At 33.2% G+C, this 21,609-nt stretch overlaps 4 protein-coding genes across 5 annotated transcripts in view; 1 reads left to right on the forward strand and 3 right to left on the reverse strand.

Moving 5' to 3' along the window:
• Positions 1–362, forward strand: part of LOC119831607 (vesicle transport protein USE1) — a 4,103-nt gene extending 3,741 nt beyond the window's left edge. For both annotated transcript variants that reach the window (XM_038355032.1, XM_038355033.1), the window contains exon 8: positions 68–362. The gene's annotated coding sequence lies outside the window, so the exon portion shown is untranslated. The remainder of the gene's footprint in view (positions 1–67) is intronic.
• Positions 363–957: 595 nt separating this feature from the next.
• On the reverse strand, positions 958–3,143 carry LOC119831604 (peptidyl-alpha-hydroxyglycine alpha-amidating lyase 2-like). Its single transcript, XM_038355030.1, has 5 exons — positions 2,932–3,143; positions 2,708–2,853; positions 2,366–2,564; positions 1,526–2,041; positions 958–1,147 (listed from the first exon to the last, which is right to left on the reverse strand). The coding sequence occupies exons 1-5, from the start codon at positions 3,061–3,063 to the stop codon at positions 1,028–1,030; spliced, it is 1,113 nt and encodes a 370-aa protein (XP_038210958.1). The 5' UTR covers positions 3,064–3,143; the 3' UTR covers positions 958–1,027.
• A 121-nt stretch (positions 3,144–3,264) lies between these two features.
• On the reverse strand, positions 3,265–4,084 carry LOC119831608. The gene is made up of 3 exons (XM_038355034.1): positions 3,945–4,084; positions 3,771–3,881; positions 3,265–3,690 (listed from the first exon to the last, which is right to left on the reverse strand). Exons 1-3 carry the CDS (start codon positions 3,951–3,953, stop codon positions 3,517–3,519), a joined length of 294 nt encoding a protein of 97 aa, XP_038210962.1. The 5' UTR covers positions 3,954–4,084; the 3' UTR covers positions 3,265–3,516.
• A 122-nt stretch (positions 4,085–4,206) lies between these two features.
• On the reverse strand, positions 4,207–17,803 carry LOC119831605. The gene is made up of 6 exons (XM_038355031.1): positions 17,236–17,803; positions 9,694–9,961; positions 8,677–8,890; positions 6,955–7,101; positions 6,050–6,187; positions 4,207–5,392 (listed from the first exon to the last, which is right to left on the reverse strand). Exons 2-6 carry the CDS (start codon positions 9,959–9,961, stop codon positions 5,308–5,310), a joined length of 852 nt encoding a protein of 283 aa, XP_038210959.1. The 5' UTR covers positions 17,236–17,803; the 3' UTR covers positions 4,207–5,307.
• Positions 17,804–21,609: the final 3,806 nt, after the last annotated feature.

Genomic DNA, 21,609 nt, shown 5'->3' on the forward strand with positions numbered 1-21,609 from the left:
GAATAATTACATTATAATGAATTACGTTTGCATTATTCTCTATAAACGCATCTCTACAGTAATTCAGGTAATTCTGTTCATTGAATATTTTGGCATAAAATTGTGAAATATTTCGGTATATATTTATAATATAATAGCGTTCTAATAATTCAAGCATCTATCATGTTAACATAGAAATGTCGTCTTTTGTTGTACGACGCCTTAACAAGAATAGTCAGTTTATACGAACACACTACGTAAATTGAACACCTATCCATTTATTTAATGATATTTAGAGAACAAGATTTTATAACAACCTATATAATATAATAGCCTCATTCTGCTAGTAGACTATGCTTAATATTTTTTAAACTAAATTTGTAACATAATAAATAAACAAACGAGATACCCGTAACAGTAACCCCAATGTTTTTATCCGACGTTCCCGAAAACACAGAACGTTCAATTCCACTGTATTTTTTGATGTTTTGCTACTCGACAACTTTCGGGGTTTTATAATCCACGTGTAATTTTCGTGTTTCGTAGGAAGTAGTTGTCATTTGGTCCCATTTTAAAATCTGGGTGGCCCAGATACTGTCCCAGGAACGCCGGTACCCTTTTTGAAGAAAGCATTTATTTCTAATAATTTTCAAGTTGTAATTGAATAAAAATCCATACGAAACGTGATAAAAATAGATTCTGTTTCCATGGTTAGTTTATGAAATAAAATTACTGCCAACTTTTTTGGATAGATACTTTCGAGTAACTTATTAAATAATGGAATCAAAAATTTTCTTACCGATGACTATTTACTGAGCAATTTCGAACCCCATCGTATATAACATTAGAATACCTACTCATGTGAAACATACATCTTTCTAGAGTACATTTATTTTAAGTTTTAACATGTTTTTGGGTAAAATACAGACTAGTATAGGTTAGTGAAATGGCTACACGCGAATTTAATTCGCCTTTATAAAGCAGGTCCCTATGATCTACACGTTACATCATTGTGATTAAAGCTTCTTATAGGAATGATGAATAAGCTTTATTTTCTGTCATACACATCTGTGAGCTCGAATTTCCATATTTTGTTCGGCCCAATTTCTGTGACGTAGAGGTGAGATCCATTCCGTGTTACTGCTAGAGAGTGGGGGTTTGTGAAGCCCTGTAAAAGACACATGGGTATATTATACAATTTTAAACCGTACATAAATAATCTTACGTGTCAGTAAAGTTTATTATGCTACATTATAGATTTTTTTGTATAAAACTACATTTAAATTATAAGTATGAGGCTCAGAAACCAAACAAAGAGAGAGATATCAAATACATTATATGTTGTTCACAAAGCGAGAATCGTTGAAATCAAGTTGACTTATATTATTTAGTCTTAATTTACAATTATTGTACTATTATCTAATCTATAATTGTCCTAACTTATATTATGTAAAATTGAGTATGATTTTAGGTGTAAATTCTAGATCATTCACATAATTGTTGTGATTTTCTCTCCATTGAAGCCAGATTACAGTTACCAACTCACCGTGCTCGGTTCCCAGGAATCCAATATGTTACCATACACGACGTTAACAGTAAATCCTCTCACAGCAATATTTTGAGCTGTCGGGCCATTCACGGCATAAATCATGTCGCCGTGTGACGTCACTGCGAAAACTCGTCCCAAAGTCGGGTCCTCAATAACGGTTGCTGGTTCGAGCATCTTCGCATAGCTCTTTAAACCAGCTTTTGGGCAGACGATTCGCATATTCTCTCTGTCAGCGACGCAAACCATGTCTAGGTGTTCTAGGAGGGTCACGCTATGTGGTAGATTTAGTGTGAATGTCTCTGCGAATGACGGAATGGCTAAGAGCAATGTACCAGCCGCGTTAAATTTGAGGATCTGGTTGTTACAATAGCCGTCGGCGACGAAGATTTCTCCTGTTGTTGCGATGGCAACGGATGTCGGCATGCACAGAAGGACTCTCCGTCTGTAGGGATAGCCAGCCGTAAATGCCTCACCAATTGTCAGTGTTGGATATTTGTGATTGCTTGGGGTATACTGAAAATTAAATCATCATTACCATTTCCTCTTTGCTGTTTTTTGTTGAAGTAAAAAAATTCTAAAAAAGTGCCCGTCATGCAGGCGATGAATCGTAATATCGTTAATATATAATTAGACAAGGAGACGAATTCTTATTTTAATTAATGTTTAATTCTGACAAACTGTAATAATAAGTAGGTAATTTAATTAGGTTAGGTTAGGTTTTTGCAATATCTCTATGTGTATATTGAGAACTTTAGGGCGCCCATAACTACTGCTTGAAAAAATTCTAGGTAATTTTGTAATTGTCTGTTTGGTTTTGGAATTAGACATCGATCTTACCTTGAATACCTGATGTTTAGCCACATCTGTGACCCAAACATTGTCATGATGATCCACAGTTAAACCGTGGGGCATATAAAACGCGTAAGCGCCCCAGCTGTGCAAAACTGAGCCTGTCTGTGGATCGAGAACCAGTATAGTGTCCTCAATAATTGGCCCTTTATCGAGGTTCTGGTAAACATTAGATTCGTTGAAGGTGCTAAAAATAAAATAAATGTCAGAACAAAATTGTAGTCATATTGGTATAGGTAATTCTAAAAAAGTGCTTCCTTGTGAATTGTTGCTCATACTATGTCATTTATTATAGACGTTGCAAAGTCAAATATATTTTTGTGTGGTTACCTTTCGTCCCAAATTCTTTCAGCCCTATGAAATATAACGGGCTGTCCTAAAGAATTGATAGAGACAGCTGTAATTTGTCCCACATTTAGAGACTGTTGTGGCCAGTCCTTGACCTCCTGTGGTCTAAGAACAATGTCGTCTTTAGGCTGAAAACACGTGGCAATTACTCAAAGTTATTACCATAGTGAACTAAATAGATAAAACAATAGAATATTTATTCTTACCGCATGTAAATCGGGGTTCTTTATGACATTATCGTCATTTCCATAGCTAAAGTAGTCGAAATTATCTCTCACCGTTTCAGGATCACAACTAATACCATACAAAGAGAGAAATAACAATAATATCGGCAGCATTGTGAAAATAACGTGTTTTGTCTGATGTTGAATTCGTTTGCTGTATACTGAGATTTTATTGATTGTTAGTACTTTTATTAAGTGGCTCGTATAGAACGCATGCGCGTAGGGCATTGCTTTCATGACAGAATAAATAACTTATTATATTACCAAGGTCACGCAAAAAGCGGGCTTTGGGAAATCGTTAAGAGAAACTACATATACAGTTTTATATCGTGTTTATTTAAGGATAAATTGAAAAACAGTGGCTCAAGACAAAATGCTTATCTTCCATCGTAAATGGAAGTAAAATAACTTAGTGCTAAATATGAAAATAGATGTTGAAATTTTATTTCCTCTCCTACGGTATCAGTCTCAGCACATTGATCGGCACGTTTGGAAACATGTTTTGAGTGACTACAATTTGGAATGCTAGGAAAATTTTGGTGCGCGTATTGTAAAAGAATTATTGTATTATTGTCCTCGCCATTGTGAGTTTGGCTGGGCCCATATGTAACCGGTTTCCGTCATAGAACAAACTGCATTGTAATATCTCCCGGGACTGCGGCAGTAAGACCATGAGGGGCATTTGCATCTGAATAACGTTTGAAATTCCTCCTTACAAACTTCGTTCCACCAACAAGTTCTCTGAGGAAATTTTGTTAATTTACATAACCTTCAAATTGTATGAAATCGTCTAAAGTTACGAATTTATAAAAACTACTAACCTCAGTAACATATCCCCTCACAGATCGGTCGGAATAACTCCTCTTAACTATAGAAGCCGTTTCGAACATAGCATTCAACAAAAATATACACGCGATAATCACATATTGTACCTGTAAATACATATTCATAATACCTTTGAACTGTACATATTCCTAATATAAATTTCCACTTACCTTGAACATATCAAAGGTATTCTAGAAAAGAATATTATCGCTTGTCACGTAAGCTTTTCATTTCACGTCTCCGTTTGAGCTTTGGCTCAGCTGTGTTATTCGTAGGGGATGGGAAACAGGTATGCGGAGTTTTGACGCTATTCCCGACCCAACTATGTCAACAAGTAAACTTATGTTCGCACCGTTGAGCGGTTTATTTATTAATGTCCAGAAAATTCTACAGAAAAATATTCGAAGAAAAGATTTGAAAGAAATGAACATGATATCGTAAACTCTTTAATATATCTTGTAAATAACTTATGATATATAGTAAATAACAATAAATTAAACGTTTTCATACCTACGACACTTAGTAATACAAAGATATATTATAAAAATAATTTTAACTAATATTTGTCAGGATTTTTTATCACATTATTCCGTTATTTATAACATAATGGTGATAGTTTAGAGAACAGTATTGTAAAAATTATATTTATTTAAACCACTAATTAATTATTAATTAAGTAAAATAATTTAGTCTACTATAGAGGAATGTACCTTAACTTTTAAATGGCACTTATAGTAAGATTCATAAACATTTTCATACTGAGATTTTGACTGATTTTTAAATATAAAAACTTAAATATTAGGATCCAATAAAAGTAGAAGTCAAAGTAATTGGAAAACCACATACATTTACATTTTAATCGTAAAAAACAAACTGCACTGGGTTAAAATATTTTATAAATTGTATTCCACATTTTCTTCCCAAACAACCAATCTCTAAGACCAAACAAATGCCCTTCTCGGCATTATTCACGCATCTACCGCATTGGTCATATAATCTTATAAGTAAAATGCTTATGAACGCTTTAATTTCACATCACTAATTTCTAGATTCACGAAAATAACTAAAAATGCCGTACCTTCATTGTGCATACATATTGTACTCGATTGACTGGCTCGTAACATAAAATTAAATCTAAAATTATATGGAACATATTTTTATTAAACTAATTAATATATTTAACACTTCATTATTAAATTTAACTATAGTTAAAAGATGACACAGACGATTGCCAATTAATGAAAAGAAAACGTTATGTATAGTCGTTAAATTACTTTTTGTTTCATGCGGAAATCCTTACCAACTCAGTAATAACTTTCCTATTTATGTAATGACTGTAATAATTCACGAACAATGAATATTTTGCTTTTTTGTTTGAAATTGATTTGAAATAGATTTTCGGCGTTCTAGGAATATTGTTATTGTGAATCTAGAAGGGATTAGTGCAATAATTACAATTTTTGTAAAGACTAAATTTTCTTATAGCTTTGGTTGGACACTACCTCTACATTTGGGACATTTTGATTATCTTAGTTACATAGCTTTTAGGTTATCTATTTCTATTTTATTCTCTTCGATATTATCGTGTTCTCTCCTATGTAAGAGCTCTGCGTCTTCCCTGTTAAAGAATATCAGTGTGTTAATTTATTTCAACATGAACACAAAATTATGAGGTAGCTACTTACTTCATAATTTTATAACTGTGTAAAGCATATCTATATATTACTAAACTTTAACCTTTAGAATGGAAAGGTGTCGGAAAATTAAAAGGAATTTTTATTCTTTTGTAGCGTGTGGAAGCATTGATGCATTCAATTTTAATTGCGTTTGCGTTCTTTCCAATCTTTGTAATAATTATTGGAAATTTTGTGATTAATCCATTTCATTGCCGGTTCTTACCGTTGAGGTATCATTATTTTTGTTTCCTAATGGAGGCTTGTTGGGGCGTAAATTGGTTGGAACTCAGGAAGCATTTTTCGCTTAAAATGTAATGAATTATATATGTAGTTTATTGCTGTGTTGTTGTAAATGAGATTGCGTGTTACCACATGATTGGGGGACGCACTAATTCTGTTACCGGATTAAGAAGTATCAATGGATTCTTATATAAAAGTTAATTCCTACTTAATAGGGAATGTTAGCTATGATTTAATTATGGCATCAAAGAAATTATACGTTTAGTTACCCAGGTTATAGATTCGCAGTAAGTATATATATTCGAGTTGTTTTTTAAATACTTTCTTTCAATTGAGCACAATATTTAATAGATACTTACGCATATTTGTTCTGCGTTGATTGGAAAATGCTCTTTGGACATAGTCTATAGTAAGGCCAGCATTCACCCCCTGACTCTCCTGCTTGCTGGGCTTTCACATACTCGTCAAGAAGAGTAGCATACGGTGATTTACTTGGGCTAAACAACAGATAAGAAAAACAATCAAATATTTTTTTTAACGATTCCATAACGAAACTTTAAAATCATAAATCACGAGGCTATAAAAACAAGTAATAAGACTTACATCTAGTTTAATTTTGTATGCGTTTTTATATAAACTAAAAACATTTCTTTTCTTCGTAACATCAAATAAATCAATAGTTCTTAATTAAATGAATATGGGTTATGAAACCGTAAGGATACTGGTTTTATGACGCTTCAAATAGTGGAATTTTACTTCAATCGATAATCCTAGAATTAGATAATTTATGTTTCTGTCACACGATTTTACATTAATTAAAGTGCTATTTATAAGCTCTTCGTTTACTTTTATGATAAATCTATACATTGATCCACATTATTGTGTGCAAAATGTGAATCAAGACACATAGCAATTAAAATTTGAATTTTGTGTTCAAGAATTGGGTGTATAGAGATAATTAATATAAGTGCATTGAGCTAGTAGCGAATGTAAAAATAAATTCGAAATCTCGAGAATATATAGGTATAGTACGGAAATATATATAATGTTTCACTGTGATGGGGTCATCAATAAATTACGTAATATGTTAAAGGGGATGGGGCTTTGTGACGTCACAAGTTAAGATTTAAAATATGTTCTAAGAGGCGAAATTAAAATGTTCCAAACTCGGTCTTTATACTTAACTTTTTTTCTTTTGATTTTTTTTTAGTTCAGTACAAAATATAGGGCTGTAAATGTATAGTTTTTAATCTAATTTCCTTACCTGAAGAACAACTTCATAACTTCACCAAGGAAGCCAAAATTATGCAAAGGATGGGCATGCACCTCGCAAATCGCTCTCAGTAGACACTCTTTCCCATCTAATCCGAAATTAGCTAGTAGATCTTCCGCAATTCCGTACATAAGCGCTCTATAAAATAAACAAGATTTGTTATCTATATGTGTTTATCATATACTGGAAGCAATATTCAGAGAAAACAATGTGACACTTTATTTCAACGGGTATTTACATTTTTGTACCGTATGTGACAATGACTAAGCTGAAACCCAGAATGAATTTATGGAAATAATCATATGGTCATTTTATGCGCACGCGCCGGTTTTATGACATGATGCCGTATAATATGAGATTTATTTATTATTTACTATGCAGAATGTACTAAAGAAACAGATTGATTTTATAGTTATATAGACATGTACGCCAGATAGCCTGGAAAAAATCAAATAAATTTTTAAATAATCATCTAAATTATTAAAGTATTCTAAGAACATACAAATTGCGGAGTTTATCTGCATATACAATATATCACTACTTTATATAAAATATACCAATTTAAAATAATGATAATGGGACGGCTATACTAATATATCATTTTATAAATTGGACAGCAAATGAAAATTCTGGCTGATCAAATTTCATATTACCCTTATTATTAATCTAGTCACACCGCTACATAAAAAAGTGACAATAAATCCTCTAAATGCGTTGCATAATTGAGAAGACCAAGTGACTTCTAATTATTATTGTGTTAGCGTACTTCCCGCACGCGATGCCAAATATTGCGTGCCGAAATCGCGATGTCCCTATCGGGGTGAGTGAAAGTTACGGACATTTATCGTCACACGCCCATCCTCGTGTTTTCGTTTTTATGTGTCCTTTTAAAGGATAGTTACACGTGACCCTTAAACATTTAAGAGATATATAAGTCATTTAATTCTAGTAACGACGAGTTATGATCTGACAAAATATACTCTTTTGAGTAATCATGTCTGGTATTTTCAATCTCGTCTCTTGATTACTAGACTTCTTTTACAAAGTTAACGATTGAGAAATTTTGAAAGAATAGAAAAAATTTGATCACGAGGCAGGATTCGAACCTGCGTATCTTGCCTAACCGTAGCAACGCCTAGCCTCTCGGCCACCCGTGATCCTGCCACAGTAATCGAATTTCTTCTACTCTTTCCGTTTCATGTGCCTAAGGGGCACCCCACGCCATCTATTGAGATGATTAAGAACCATCACAACCAATACGAAACATTATTTCAATGATTACAATATTGTATCGATGGAACGCGGCCTTTGTTGAATTTAATTTTTAGTTTTATAGCATTGAAATGCTTTATAAATGAGAAATTTTGAAAGAATAGAAAAAATTTGATCACGAGGCAGGACCTATTTTGATTGGTTTCCCATATAAATCCTCTGATTCTATAAAAATCGGTCACACGGTTTAAAAAAATTCTTAAGAACTTTAACTTTGGATCGAACATCGTGTTGATCGATGAATAACAATATTTTATTCAGTTGGAAAAGATTTAACATGACAGTTAGTTAAGGCACTGCTATACAATAGGGAGAGCTAACTATTATTAAACTAATTTAACTGCTCATTTTTCTTTTGTGAAATAACAATAAAGAGAACCTTTCATAAGTCACACAATAAAATTTCCATCAATATGTTTATTATAAAAATTTTATACTCGCCTTTCACCTCCGTGAAATTTGTCTAGAATAACCTTCTCAGCTTCAGGGGGTATCTGTGTGTCTGTAGACCTCTTTCCTCGTCTATGCTCTAGGTACTGTCCTACATAGTCCGCCATAACAGAAGCAGCAGTTCTGCCCATGGACCTCGCGAAGATCGGCGGCAGGTCACCGTAAGGATTCTCGTTGTCAGTCAAACCCAATTTATCGAAATCAACTGCAAAAATTAATATATTTTTTCATGCTTTTTCTGTTAGGGTGTCAATATGTTAGCAGTTCTAAGTATCGAAAATTCATTTTTTAAAGGTTTGTTTAAAGAAGCTAAAACTGCGGGTAATATAAGCATAAAATCTATTATACGCATAATGTCCAATATTATATGTAAGGTCAATTAATCCAAAACAATGGCTACATACTATATACTCTACATTCTTGTTGTTTTTAACTAAATTTCCTTAATAAATGTTATTACAATCCTTATTTCTGTCGATCTACATATTACCAGATATTTGTTATATTTCAAGTTAATTTTAAGGTTTTTAATTAGTCCTTTAAACTACCTTATACTCGCTAATGTTATTTTCTCTATTACTGCTCTATATTAAACTATGTTACATAGTACATTAGATTTGTTCTACTTTTCTACGTAGTTCATTTTCAATTTAAATACTGACTTTTACATTCCAGCTGATACATTAGGGTACCTGTAAATTGGCATACTTGATAATAACAATGTATTGTAGTTACGTAAGTATTCAATAGTACTGGTACAGAGCCTACCGTGAAATCTTGGTAATGCAGCATAATGCCGCAATTTTTTATTAAGACATGATTGTAAAGTACTCAAATTATTCATGAATTCCTTAGTAGTCACAATCATGGATAAGAACTCAATATCTGGTTATGCAAGAAAACTTAAAGAATTTTGTGAATTATTCACAAGTAAAATCCGGTACAGCCTTAATCTTTACTATTCGTAGAATATTTATTAATAATTAAATAAGTGCTATCGGTACTCACTTGTAAATGGGAAGCTTATAGTCATATTCGAAAGGAACCCCTTGGGCGGATGCCTTACAAAGGGCATAGATATCGAAGGTGTTATCGTCATTGTCGTTCCTGGGGGTAACGCCAAACGCCCATCGTTCGTGATCCATAGTATCCTCTTCTGTCTAGAATGAGGTATATTTTCTCTGGCTTGTTCCTCCCGGATATTTGGTGAAGCCATTGGCAGAAGTGCAGCTAGTGCTATACTAAGTAATACGCGAGGTATTCTCTCCATTGCCATCTGTAGAAGACATTTTTTTATCACAATATTTTATGTTGTTAGAAATCTGTTCATTAAGACATTAAATTTAATAAGAAGTTTTTCATTTTCAGTGGACTAAAATAAACATGGATTTTATATTTATGCGCCGTCCATAGTTTAAAATAACTTAAAATGTCAAATAGACTTTTTACGTCAGTGTATGTTTCGTAAATATTTTCTTATTTAATAAATCTATGTGTTTTATATTATATTCATTTGTATGTTGATATTGTACGTATAGTTATTTCAGTATGAATTTGTCGCAGTGTAAACACATCAGAATACGTGGGACTAGCAATTATTCAGTAGATATAGAGAACTTTATAAAATCATTAGAGGCACAATACAAAATAGATATACGATCGATAGATCAATGGAAAGAAGTTATACAATCCCTATATGATGTGAAGAATGAAATGAAAAGTAAAGTTCGAAATGCATTTGCACGTAAGAAAAGTATAATAGAAAAGCTGTGGGTGCAACAATACCGACAATCCCCCTTTGCGTTAACTGATGAACTAGCGAGAACTGCCGATATATGGAATGAAATGCAATTAATAAAACACAAGAAGAACGTAGTCGACATTAAAGACGCAACTGAAACAATAATTACGTTTAAAGGCAAGGACTATACTAGTGAAGAGTTTGTTGGTGAAATAAGTGATGTTGAACTAACAGTTCACCCAAATACAGAGGTTGTTGATTCTAAGGAAACAATACACGCCGATGTAGACCAAGATGTGAAATCAGAAAGTTCGCAGAAACTACCTGTGATTATTTGTACAAATCCACATAAATTGATTTCACCCGTTGGTTCTCATTGCACAGCTTTAAGTTATCATTCATTTCATACCTCAATTAAAGATGAGCATGAACGGATGGAAATTAAAGAATTGCTCTTAGAACAGACGACATCGGTAGGTTGCTATCCAAAAGAAATTAAAGTGTTCAGCGAACGTGAACGATATATTAAATTTACACTTAGAAATTGTACAACTGATTGTTTATATGTTCGGTTTAAGGAATTGACTAATAAATCTTCTTTAAAGAAATTTAAATTAAAACCGTCTACTCCTGTAAAACTGTGTGCAGGCCTTTCTAAAGTTTATTGCTTGAATTTTAAATTAATGCCAGAAACGAAATTTTACGAAGGAATACTAAACTTTAAAATCGGCTTCGTTTCTTATGAGAAACAAGAAGAAATTTTAAGGATACCATTTATATGTGACTACAATGAAAGGCGATCAATTGATGTTACTGAAACTGTTAATATATCACCGGTTTATTCATGGCAAATTACAGGCAAACATCAATGTCCGTATGGAAATATTAAGATATGTGTAAATGACGATTATTTTTATCACTTACATATAGGAAAACAAGATATAAATTTATATGAACTCCTGTCTGACGAAAGTGTAAACTCACTTCATGTAGTAAGCCCAAACACTGAAAGTGTAATACAGCGAAATGACGATATTGAATCAGACAGCGCATTAATTTCATCAATTAAGTTAGATAATCTAGAAACACCAGAGGAAATAATTGAAACTACTGATATTGTTAGTGGTGTGTTGAATGAAATAATAACCATTTCACTTCAACCGTATTATATTAAATCTACTTACTTATATTTGCACCCACATAGTGTACACAATATTCAAGCATATTTTAAAAAAGCCGAGCACATTGGATCTCATCAATATTACTATAATTTAGATTTTTATAACCCTGATAACGACAACGTGGTTATGAGAAAAACTATCAAAATTTTATCTGAAGTTCTTCCCCATCCTCTTAAAATTCACCCCATTATGTTAGATATGACAGAATGTCCTAGTGAATATGGAATGTATAGAGAATATTTCACTATCGCAAACACGCACATATATGTACCAGTGACTATCAAAATTAAACTGACAACAAAAATGAAGAAACTATTTAATATTTCTCCTATGGAAACCTTTGTACCGGCTCAATCAGAAGTTAGATTTGAGGTTCAACTATGTCCGAGAAGTGTATCATTCTCGAGAAACGAAGAAGATTCTGTACATTTCACTATAAAAATAATCGTTACAGGAGACAAAGCAATATACGACAATGCTCCGCCAATTTTTTATGAACTTATTGTTCCTTGTGCCTCAGAATTCAAGAGAATTTATGGTAAAAAATACTTTGAAGATACACCAGGATCGAGCTTTAAATTTTTGGAAACCACCAGCGAGATAGAAAACCACGTATCAACTAAAAATATCCCATTTAAATAATATAAAAAAATGTCTCGTAAAATATATATATATATATTGATGAATAACGTGGTTGCTATGCATGTTTCACATAAACAGCTTTAAAACTTATTATACATTTATTTTGTTCTTTGGATCATACCATTTTAATGATATAACTATATAATAACTTGGTAGCAGCTATATATTCGCTCGCTATAACTCTACACAAGCACATTTTTATTAAAGCTATCAATTCAAAAATTATCCTGCTGTTTAAGTTAAAATTGATAACATCTCGACAGTTCTGCAATTGCAGAAATCGATTATTTGCATAGTAAAATAAATAAAATATCAAAATAAAACGGTAAATGAGTATTCACTTGATAAACATTATTAAAGATGTTAAAACACCTCGTCGTTATACTATCACTATCTCAGATGCTCGTTGCCTATGCTTCCATTAAAAATAAAATAAACAAGTAGCGACAATAAAAGTTAAGTGTTGATGTTTCAAGGAATGTTATAGGCGAGGACGGCAAGGATTAAACCTGTTAATTTGACCGACTTATATGTGTTACGGGTCAGGTAAGTTGATTGCCCGTACCCGCATAATATCCAGACCTGCAGGTCACATGAACCGGTTTAATACGACAATCGATTATAAATCAAAGTAAACATCGATTGTGTTATAATATTATTATGATCGAATCATTGTTGTTGGATTGGAAACTATGAATAGTATTACGTGTGAGTGGTTAATCTAGAATGAGTTAATATTGTACGCACTGCTGTTTTAAGGTGCTATATTATATTAAATACTAGCGGTCCGCCCCGGCTTCGCCCGTGGTACATATATAGCCTTCGTCAATAAATGGGCTATCTAACACTGAAAGAATTTTTCAAATCGGACCAGTATTTCCTGAGATTAGTGCGTTCAAACAAACAAACAAACAAACTCTTCAGCTTTAATATTACTATAGATTAAATGATGAAGAATAAAGGTTCTTAATGTTGGCAACGTGTTGAGGCTATAAAGGATTCTCAGCGCATAGGGTTTTTTCTAAAGACGTGGAAATGGTAAAGGTTTTTTTCTAAAGAAATAAGTTGCGACGTACGATAATATCATAATCACCTATTCAGAGAATATGATCGATCCGTTGAATAAATATCTTAATTCGAGGCATGCTTTTTTCGTATAACAATTCAATGTGTTAGAGAAGGAAAACCAGGAAATTCTGAACCTGCATTTACTGCTGCATTAGTAGGTAAAACACAAACGTGCATTATGACCGTACCCAAAGATGACTAATGAAAAAATGTACATCTAAATTCTAAATCATTTGACTTATGTGACCGTATTTTAAGCAACAATTTTGACAATCTTTATACCTATAAATTACATGTCACAGTGTTTGTCCGCGATGAACTCTTAAACAACTCAACTGATTTTAATCAAATTTGCACACAGTGTGCAGTTCTATCTAACTTAAAAGATAGGATAGTTTATATTATTTTAATTACGATAAATGACTAGCGTGCAGCTAGTAATAATATAATTTAAATGCCTTAGATCGCCACTGTGTTGTGCATTTGTGCATTAGACCCTTGTATTTTTTCTGTGTACGTGCGTCAGTCTATACAAATTACATTTCCCAGTAGGAACGTAATTAATTTGTCGCGTGTCCATGTTCCATCGTAATTGTGGTATGTGACATGATTATTTAACGTTACTACTGCATAATCACCTCGTTAAAAAAACAAGGCTAGGATGAATTATGTATACGGAATATGAGCATTTATTTAATTAAACCTTTAACGAAACACTAATTAATACTATACCCCTGTAGTTTACATCAAACCGTTTCTTTTTTTTATGTCACAGTTGGCAACGGAGGGGACGCCTGGTGGTAAGCGCTACCACCGCCCATGAACATTTGTAGAAGCGTTAAGTCGATTACACCTCTAAAATTGGATTGATCTTTTCGAAGTGGATGGATGGATAGCGCACTTTTATTTACGCATAAACGCACGCTTTACATATTATAATAACTTCAACGCTTGGTTAGTGTCAAGTACTTGCAATTAGTACACTAATGAAAATTTATACATGGAAATTATCATCAGCTCATATATATTCCCACTGCAGGGACACAGGATCTTATATAAATAAAATAAAATTATCTAGCCATAACCTATAACGCTGGCCAAGTGCAGGTTGGTAGGTGGCAAATGTCGTGGAACTATTATTTATTAAACGAGTTGGTTTCTTCACGATGTTTGTTTACCGTTTCGAGCAGTAATGAATAAATGGCAGTCTTATAAAAGTAGGTACACTCCGAATTCTGAGACTACTTATAATACTCTGCACGGCCTTGTCAATGCTTATATAAAAAGTTTAGTCGAGATGGAATATCGATAAGGCATCGATTTTTACAGTGTAATCACGAATTCTATTTGTATGCACATCCTATTCAGCTTTCACACTGGAAATACATGCACCCCCATGATTTCTTAAATAATTTGAGAATTCAAAATCATTATCCATTATTCCATTATTTATCAAATGTGAACATATTTAATTGAAAAATAAAACAAATGTATTACAAATAGTAGGTACCTACATACAGTTTATACTTTAAAGTTAACTAACTTAACACGCGGCCTAAATATAAATATGTACTTACTAAATATCTAGTACACTCAAATAATTCGCAGTCGACATGAAACGTCTCTTCATAAATTTGTATCCAGTTTCTTCCGGCTGACCTACAGAATATCTAGATTTACAATGCCTTGTGATGTATTAGACTTATATGGGCGTTTTCACCCAAATGTTTTATTGTTTTAACTTGCGGCCTGCTTTATTGCGACGTGGTCTTTTGTTCATATCAGAAAATGTACTCTAGCTGACTGCTGGCAGAAATAGCCTCATTCCCAAACAATATTCTAAACGGAAATCTCTTTGACGATATTATTATTCTGAATTGTAATATTGTTTAATTTATATATTTTCAACTGCACTAGATACGAATAGATACATTTAAGTCATGGCATTGTTGGCATTTATCAAATCCTAAGCGTATGTCTACAACATAGTAGCTATGCCAAATCTCAACTCGTTCAGTCCAGTAGTTTGGACTGTGCGTTGATAGATCAGTCAGTGAGTCAGTCAGTTACCTTTACGTTTTATATATTAAAAATATTATTTGCAAATATCAGATTGTCGAATCAGCCTAGCCAAACCGATCGGTCGATTGTTTTTGATTCACTCTAGTGGAAAGTATATTCATGCGAGTATACTTTCCCTTGTGATAGACAACTAATTAACGTGAATTGATGCAGTACTGATTATAATTGATTTATAAGCCAGGTATTACGAAATTATAAAACGAAGAGTTAAAGTGTATAAAATGTAGTTTACATAATATGTACAGGTTAATACTAAATCCTACTGATATTATAAACGCGAAAGTTAGTATTAATGGATGTTTATTACCTACTCTATCACGCGAAATCAGCTTACCGAATCTGTAGGAAATTTGGTACAGAGATAGATGATAGTCTGGATTAGCACATAGGCTATTTTTACCCGGGTACCATGCGATTGTCGCCGCGGGTTGTAGCTAGTACACCATACATATAAAAAATGTCATATTATTGGTGCTTATTTCAAGGTACAACGGAGTGAGCGATTATAAGGTCCTTATTCTAGGTTCCTATATTTTAAACGTCTGGAAATATCATTTATATTATAGCAATATTTAGAAGCACCGCCTTTTACTTATGTTTAGATTATATAAAAATACTTATTAACACGATAGCCGGTCAGATGATACAAGTTATTAATTAATTAATGCGATTAGATACAGGTGTCAGGTTGATTAGGATTACTCATGTATTATTATAAAAAAAGTCAAAACAGATTTAGTAACCACATAATTTTATAATGTAATAATAATAAACAAGCATTTCTTATTTCAACATGTTCTTGGGAGAACTATAGTAACACGCGTACCCTCGTCCCTAACACCAGAGAAGATTTTTAAATAAGAAGAGCCCCGTAGTAACAGATATATGCAATACCAACGCAGCTTTTACTTTTAGTAAATCATTGAATGCAATTACAGATAGAGAAACAACCAAACAATCTCAACAAACTATTACACGCCAAATAGTAACTCCAGAAGCCATTGCTATACGTGCCATAAATATCTAAATAGATTATTAATATTTCGAAATATCAATACTAAATCCTCGAGCGCAAAATATATGAAATGTTAAAGCCATTCTAATATTATATATGCGAAAGTAACTCTGTCTCTCTGCCTCTTCTTATTGCCTAATCCACTAAACTTATTTGTATGAAATTTGGTGAGGAGATAGTTTGAGACCTGACGGAAATTATGCGGGAAAACCCCGGACTGTTTATTTTTAATTTGACTGCGCGGGCGAAACCGCGCGCGGTACACTAGTACCTTAATAAAAGCCCCTTTTACGATCTCTTACAAGTTGCTTTAATTTGTTGTAATTAATCATTCAGACAAGGCACGATCGATTAACATAGCCATTATCTATGTTATTTCATTTAAAATAATATAAATATCAAATAAAGTTGCCAATGAATATTCTACAGTTAGTGAATTATATTAAATTTATCTTACTAGACATTAAACGCAGGCTTTTTCTAAACTTGTTTCATAAAGTAGGTGGTGTGACAAAAACCTGTCATTATTTACAACGGCCACCAGGTTAAATAATTCAATGAACTATTTGTTAAGTGCTGCCGTGATGCTACATCGTTCGAGTGTTTTTTCCTAAACAAGTAAATAAATAAATACATAAATACAAATACTTTTAGGGGTGTTATTAATGTTTAATGTTGATATTGTCATAATTATAACGCTTTTATGAAAATTGTAATAAGTTTGTTTTTATCATCCAAATCTTAGGGTTAGGATCTTTAGGATCTTTAGGATCTTTAGGATAATATCTAAGGGAAAAGTTCAATACCAAAAAGTTACTTACCAGTTTTATAAACTAAAGACAAAAAACAAGAAGCACAAGCGCGTATAGTTAAAAGATATCACTGTTTATCACTCAGAACGTCCTTCGCAGACGATCATCACACGATGTATCGGCTGATTACAGCTGCACGGTGCACCCGTTAGTCTCGTTGCGTTCTTGCCAAAAAATTTCGCTAACTTTCGGCAACGGTCGCGCATAACAAACACTATTCCATGAAATTTGTCCTCCTTAATCCGCGGCGAATGTTCCCTATGTCATCGGTCACGATGCAGATGGTCGCGTCCTTGCGTCCGGCCGTCGAGTGGTATCGGTTTGGTATTCACTTGCCGCCAAAACTCTCTTCGTTAATTGAGATGCACGCGGCGTCCTTCGCTTTCCTCTTTATGAAACAATGGAGCGTGCGTGCACCCGGGGGTGATAGGTGGTCCGTCATCGTACTGCGACTTGCGAGTTGTGTTAAAACAGTTTCATAGTAATGTGAGATGTTGCGAGCGACGTGGTGGCGGTGCTGGTACGGAATGCAGACCTGTACGCGTTGTAATCGTTCGACGTCGACTAGTGAGTTGGCCACTGGGTTAGCGGGCTCCTTTTCCTGCTTTGCTTAATGGGCAAGTAGGCATACTTGCGTGCAGACTTGTTCGGGAACCGATTTAATGTGAAGTTAATTTATGACAATTCAGTGGATGACGAGGTATCAATCACCTTATTCGCACTTTATTCCATGGTAATAATTTCGTCTATATTCTACCCAAATAAATATAATAAATTTTAGGCATTAATGCCGATAATAGTATTCAATGTTTAACTAATTTAATCAAGGAGTTGACGGTACTAAATCCTGTAGGGATATACCTATTCAAAAACTACAATTTTCTGAATAAAAACTGTTTCACATAACATCATCTACGATATCAATGATATTGTGGGAATATATGTACCGCAATTTGCAACTATTAATTACCTATGTATTATATTATATTATATTTATTATTAACAACGTGTTTAATATGACTCAAAACAAACCACTTACTTTTTATTCATCTAAAGTCGAAAATATCAGTCATTCTTCGCGTTATCGACATGATTTATACCTAAACATTCGCATTTCAAGTATTTATAATAACATTAGAATATATCTATTGCGTACAGCATCTGAATATACAGCACCGTTCCTTCTTAGTGCACGAGCCAGTTCATAGCCTTTAGAATACAATTACAGCTCATTAAAATTCCAGGCCTCGGTGTTTTAGTCTGAAGCGCGAGCTGTTCATATAATGAAAGCGAAAACTCAAATACGGTTTCCCATATAACGTAATTTCCGTAATCAAAATCTGAGCATTAAGATTGTGTAATTTATTTGGAACGGAACGGGCCGTCGTGATTTTATCGCGTATATATTTGGTAGCAAAGCCCTATGAAATTAAAAGTGGTTCATTTATTGCACTGAATTGTTTGAGGCAGTCCAGTTTTGTAACATTTTGTCAGACATTTTCGTTGAGAAATGTACCTTAACTGGTCGAGCCGTTAAGCCGTTGTTTTTCCAGAAATTTGATGTTTGATGTGCTTTATTTATATGTGTACTAGCTGCACCCGGCAAACGCTGTTCTGCCTTACTCTTATCGTTTAGTGGTATGAAAAATAGATGTTAGCCGATTCTCAGACCTACCCAATATGCTTACCAAATTTCAGAGGAATCGATCAAGCCGTTTCGGAGGAGTATAGAGACTAACATTGTGACACGAGAATTTTATATATAAGATATAAAGTGTATTTTTATGAACAATATGAATGTGTGGATATGTATTATCCAAAATAAACAAACCCAACTGTTTATGATCATTAATTCATAGACATAGATTAATGTAAAGAATAGAATATTATAAGGATATAATTATGAATACAATCTGTACTATGGATAACGTACCTTACAATCTTTCTCCAGTTATAGAAAAATACGTTTGGGACTTCATAGAAAATTATAATTAACTTGAAAACCCAATATGTTCTCTTGACATGGATTCTTAAATATCGACTGAAATCCAGTATCCGTATGAAATCCAGAACAAATGAGATAAATATAGCTAGCAATTAACTCGTAAGAAATTCCTATGGAAGCTTGATTCTAGATTTTCCTGTCCGTTTTAACCCCTTGAAATGATACTTTCTCTACATTTTATTAGTCACATGTAGGTTAAGGATGATGGAATGTTTGTATCTATTTAAATTCCTTATACGGTTAGTGTAATTTCGATAAAAACTCTTGTCTCGTTTATCATTTCATCGCCCACTATTAAAAAAAATCTTCTAGATCTTGCCTTTACACTACAGTCTACACAAGACACAATTTTTATCGAATCTTATACGCGGAGTTTAGTAAAATATAATAACAACATTATTGCTCAACTGATTTAAACGATTCAAAGACTGACTGACATAGTGATCTATCAACGCACAGTCCAAACCACTTGACGGATCGGGCTGAAATTTGGTATACAAATAGATGTAATGTCATAGGCATTCGTTAAGAAAGGATTTTGATAAATTCTACCCCCAAGGGGATAAAAAAGGGGATGAAAGTACCATGAAAATTTATTAGAACCGCGCGGGCGAAGCTGCGGACAACAGCTAGGTAAGGTATATGTTTGAAGAAGTATACCTATATTATTTATTGTTAAATAAACAAAATCGGTATATGATTCTTGGCAACGTTTCCTACTTAAGTAGGTATATAACGTCCAGCTTTCCATTCATTTCTTTGCGATTCAAATTCAAATGTACATGGAAACTTAACGAGTGGCACCCATCCACTAAACAGTATAAATAATGTATTTTACTGCATCATTGTTGTGGTAATTAACCATTTAGCCCACATACCCAGTGTGGGGTGAAAACTCCGAGATTTGTATGCACTTTTGACAAGGGCACGTCATGCTTGGCACACATTTCCGACGCTTCCTAGGTATATTAGTATTTTAATAATACAAAGTCGTTAAATAACTCGTAGCTTAAACACTATTGAGCTGAGCAAACAATTAGTTACGGGTTGTTTTATGCATCTTGTTAGCGACTTGCAAGATTTTTATTAAACGTTTCATCTATACCTACACTCATCTATACTAATAAGTAAAGTTGAAGACTTTGTTTGTTTATTTGAACGCGCTTATCTCAGGAACTTCTGGGTCGATTTGGATGAAATTAAGCACGGATATAGTTTAACACCCGATATATATAGGATAGTTTTTTCGAGAATCCCATGTGAACGGAAGCTATGCGGGGAAAACCCAGAACCTGTCTGTCTTTTCCTTTGACTGACAGAAGAAAAGCTAGTTTATAATACATCACAACGAAATACTAATAGTTAAACTACAATAGCAGTCTAATAAAGTCGTATCACGTAAAACTAGGATCAAAGGCGAGATGAGACTATCTGATGTGGAGTACTGCCAATTTAGTCTAATATAGGAGGATAAGGATCTGTGGGCTTACCTGAATAATTGCCAAAGATTTTATAGAAATATTAAAGTATGCGCAGGGTTGACCTCCATATTCTTTTATTTTTAATACGTCATGTATTAAGAGAATGAATGAGATGAGAATTTCGATCTTTCATATTATAATTATCAAATATGTGTGAGATTTAATCGGCTCCTTATTTTGATTCACTTAAAGTTTTATCAATAAATCATAATAATAATGTACCATATTATAGATATTATACCAGGTAGATTTTTTGAGTAGTGCTAGTAAGTATAGTATTATATTATCGTTCATTCGTTAGTAATAATAATTTTAATGAATAAAGCGCGTTTATAATATAATATTTGCGTAAAGTAAAACACAAGAAGACACATACAAATTTCTCATAGAAATAATCATGTGCAATGTCAGTTATTTAATTTCTCCAACATAACATTACTCAAACATGTGCATAATAACATGAACGTTATCTGTCTCACTGTCACATTGATACAATAAATGTCTATTAGCTGCGCACATGCAGAATGTAAACGCAATAACAATAGAAATGCGATTTTCCCGGTCTATATGTACCGTCCTATTTATTTTATTATAACACGTTTATGGAGTATTTTATTGTTAATTATCATCTATTGTTAGTATGACTATTGTCTAAGATTTACGATTCAGAAATATTGAATATATAATAATGAGAATATTCTGATAATTATATGAAAACGTATATTGATAGGCTTTTTAAAGTAAATTATTATTAAGCTGTTACAGACTAGTTTTCATCAGACGGAGTAACGGTTATTCCTATCCCTTAAGAGTCAGGATAATTGCACTTCCGCTGCAGGTACTGTGCTGATTTCACTTCAGTGGGATATCATTTAATAGCATAGTTTTAGGACATAA

Source organism: Zerene cesonia, chromosome 14, assembly GCF_012273895.1.
Source record: "Zerene cesonia ecotype Mississippi chromosome 14, Zerene_cesonia_1.1, whole genome shotgun sequence".
Lineage (NCBI taxonomy): Eukaryota > Metazoa > Arthropoda > Insecta > Lepidoptera > Pieridae > Zerene > Zerene cesonia.

Excerpts from the sequence above, each read along its gene's own strand:
- LOC119831604 (XM_038355030.1), bottom strand. The coding sequence starts at position 3,063 with ATGCTGCCGATATTATTGTTATTTCTCTCTTTGTATGGTATTAGTTGT. Across the intron at positions 2,565-2,707 it reads GAAAGAATTTGGGACGAAAG|CACCTTCAACGAATCTAATG; the intron begins GTAACCACACAA and ends TTTTATTTTTAG. Across the intron at positions 2,042-2,365 it reads CTAAACATCAGGTATTCAAG|TATACCCCAAGCAATCACAA; the intron begins GTAAGATCGATG and ends TTTAATTTTCAG.
- LOC119831608 (XM_038355034.1), bottom strand. Across the intron at positions 3,691-3,770 it reads TGAGGGGATATGTTACTGAG|AGAACTTGTTGGTGGAACGA; the intron begins GTTAGTAGTTTT and ends AAATTTCCTCAG.
- LOC119831605 (XM_038355031.1), bottom strand. The coding sequence starts at position 9,961 with ATGGCAATGGAGAGAATACCTCGCGTATTACTTAGTATAGCACTAGCT. Across the intron at positions 7,102-8,676 it reads AAATTTCACGGAGGTGAAAG|AGCGCTTATGTACGGAATTG; the intron begins GCGAGTATAAAA and ends TTTATTTTATAG. Across the intron at positions 5,393-6,049 it reads TCAACGCAGAACAAATATGC|GGAAGACGCAGAGCTCTTAC; the intron begins GTAAGTATCTAT and ends ATTCTTTAACAG.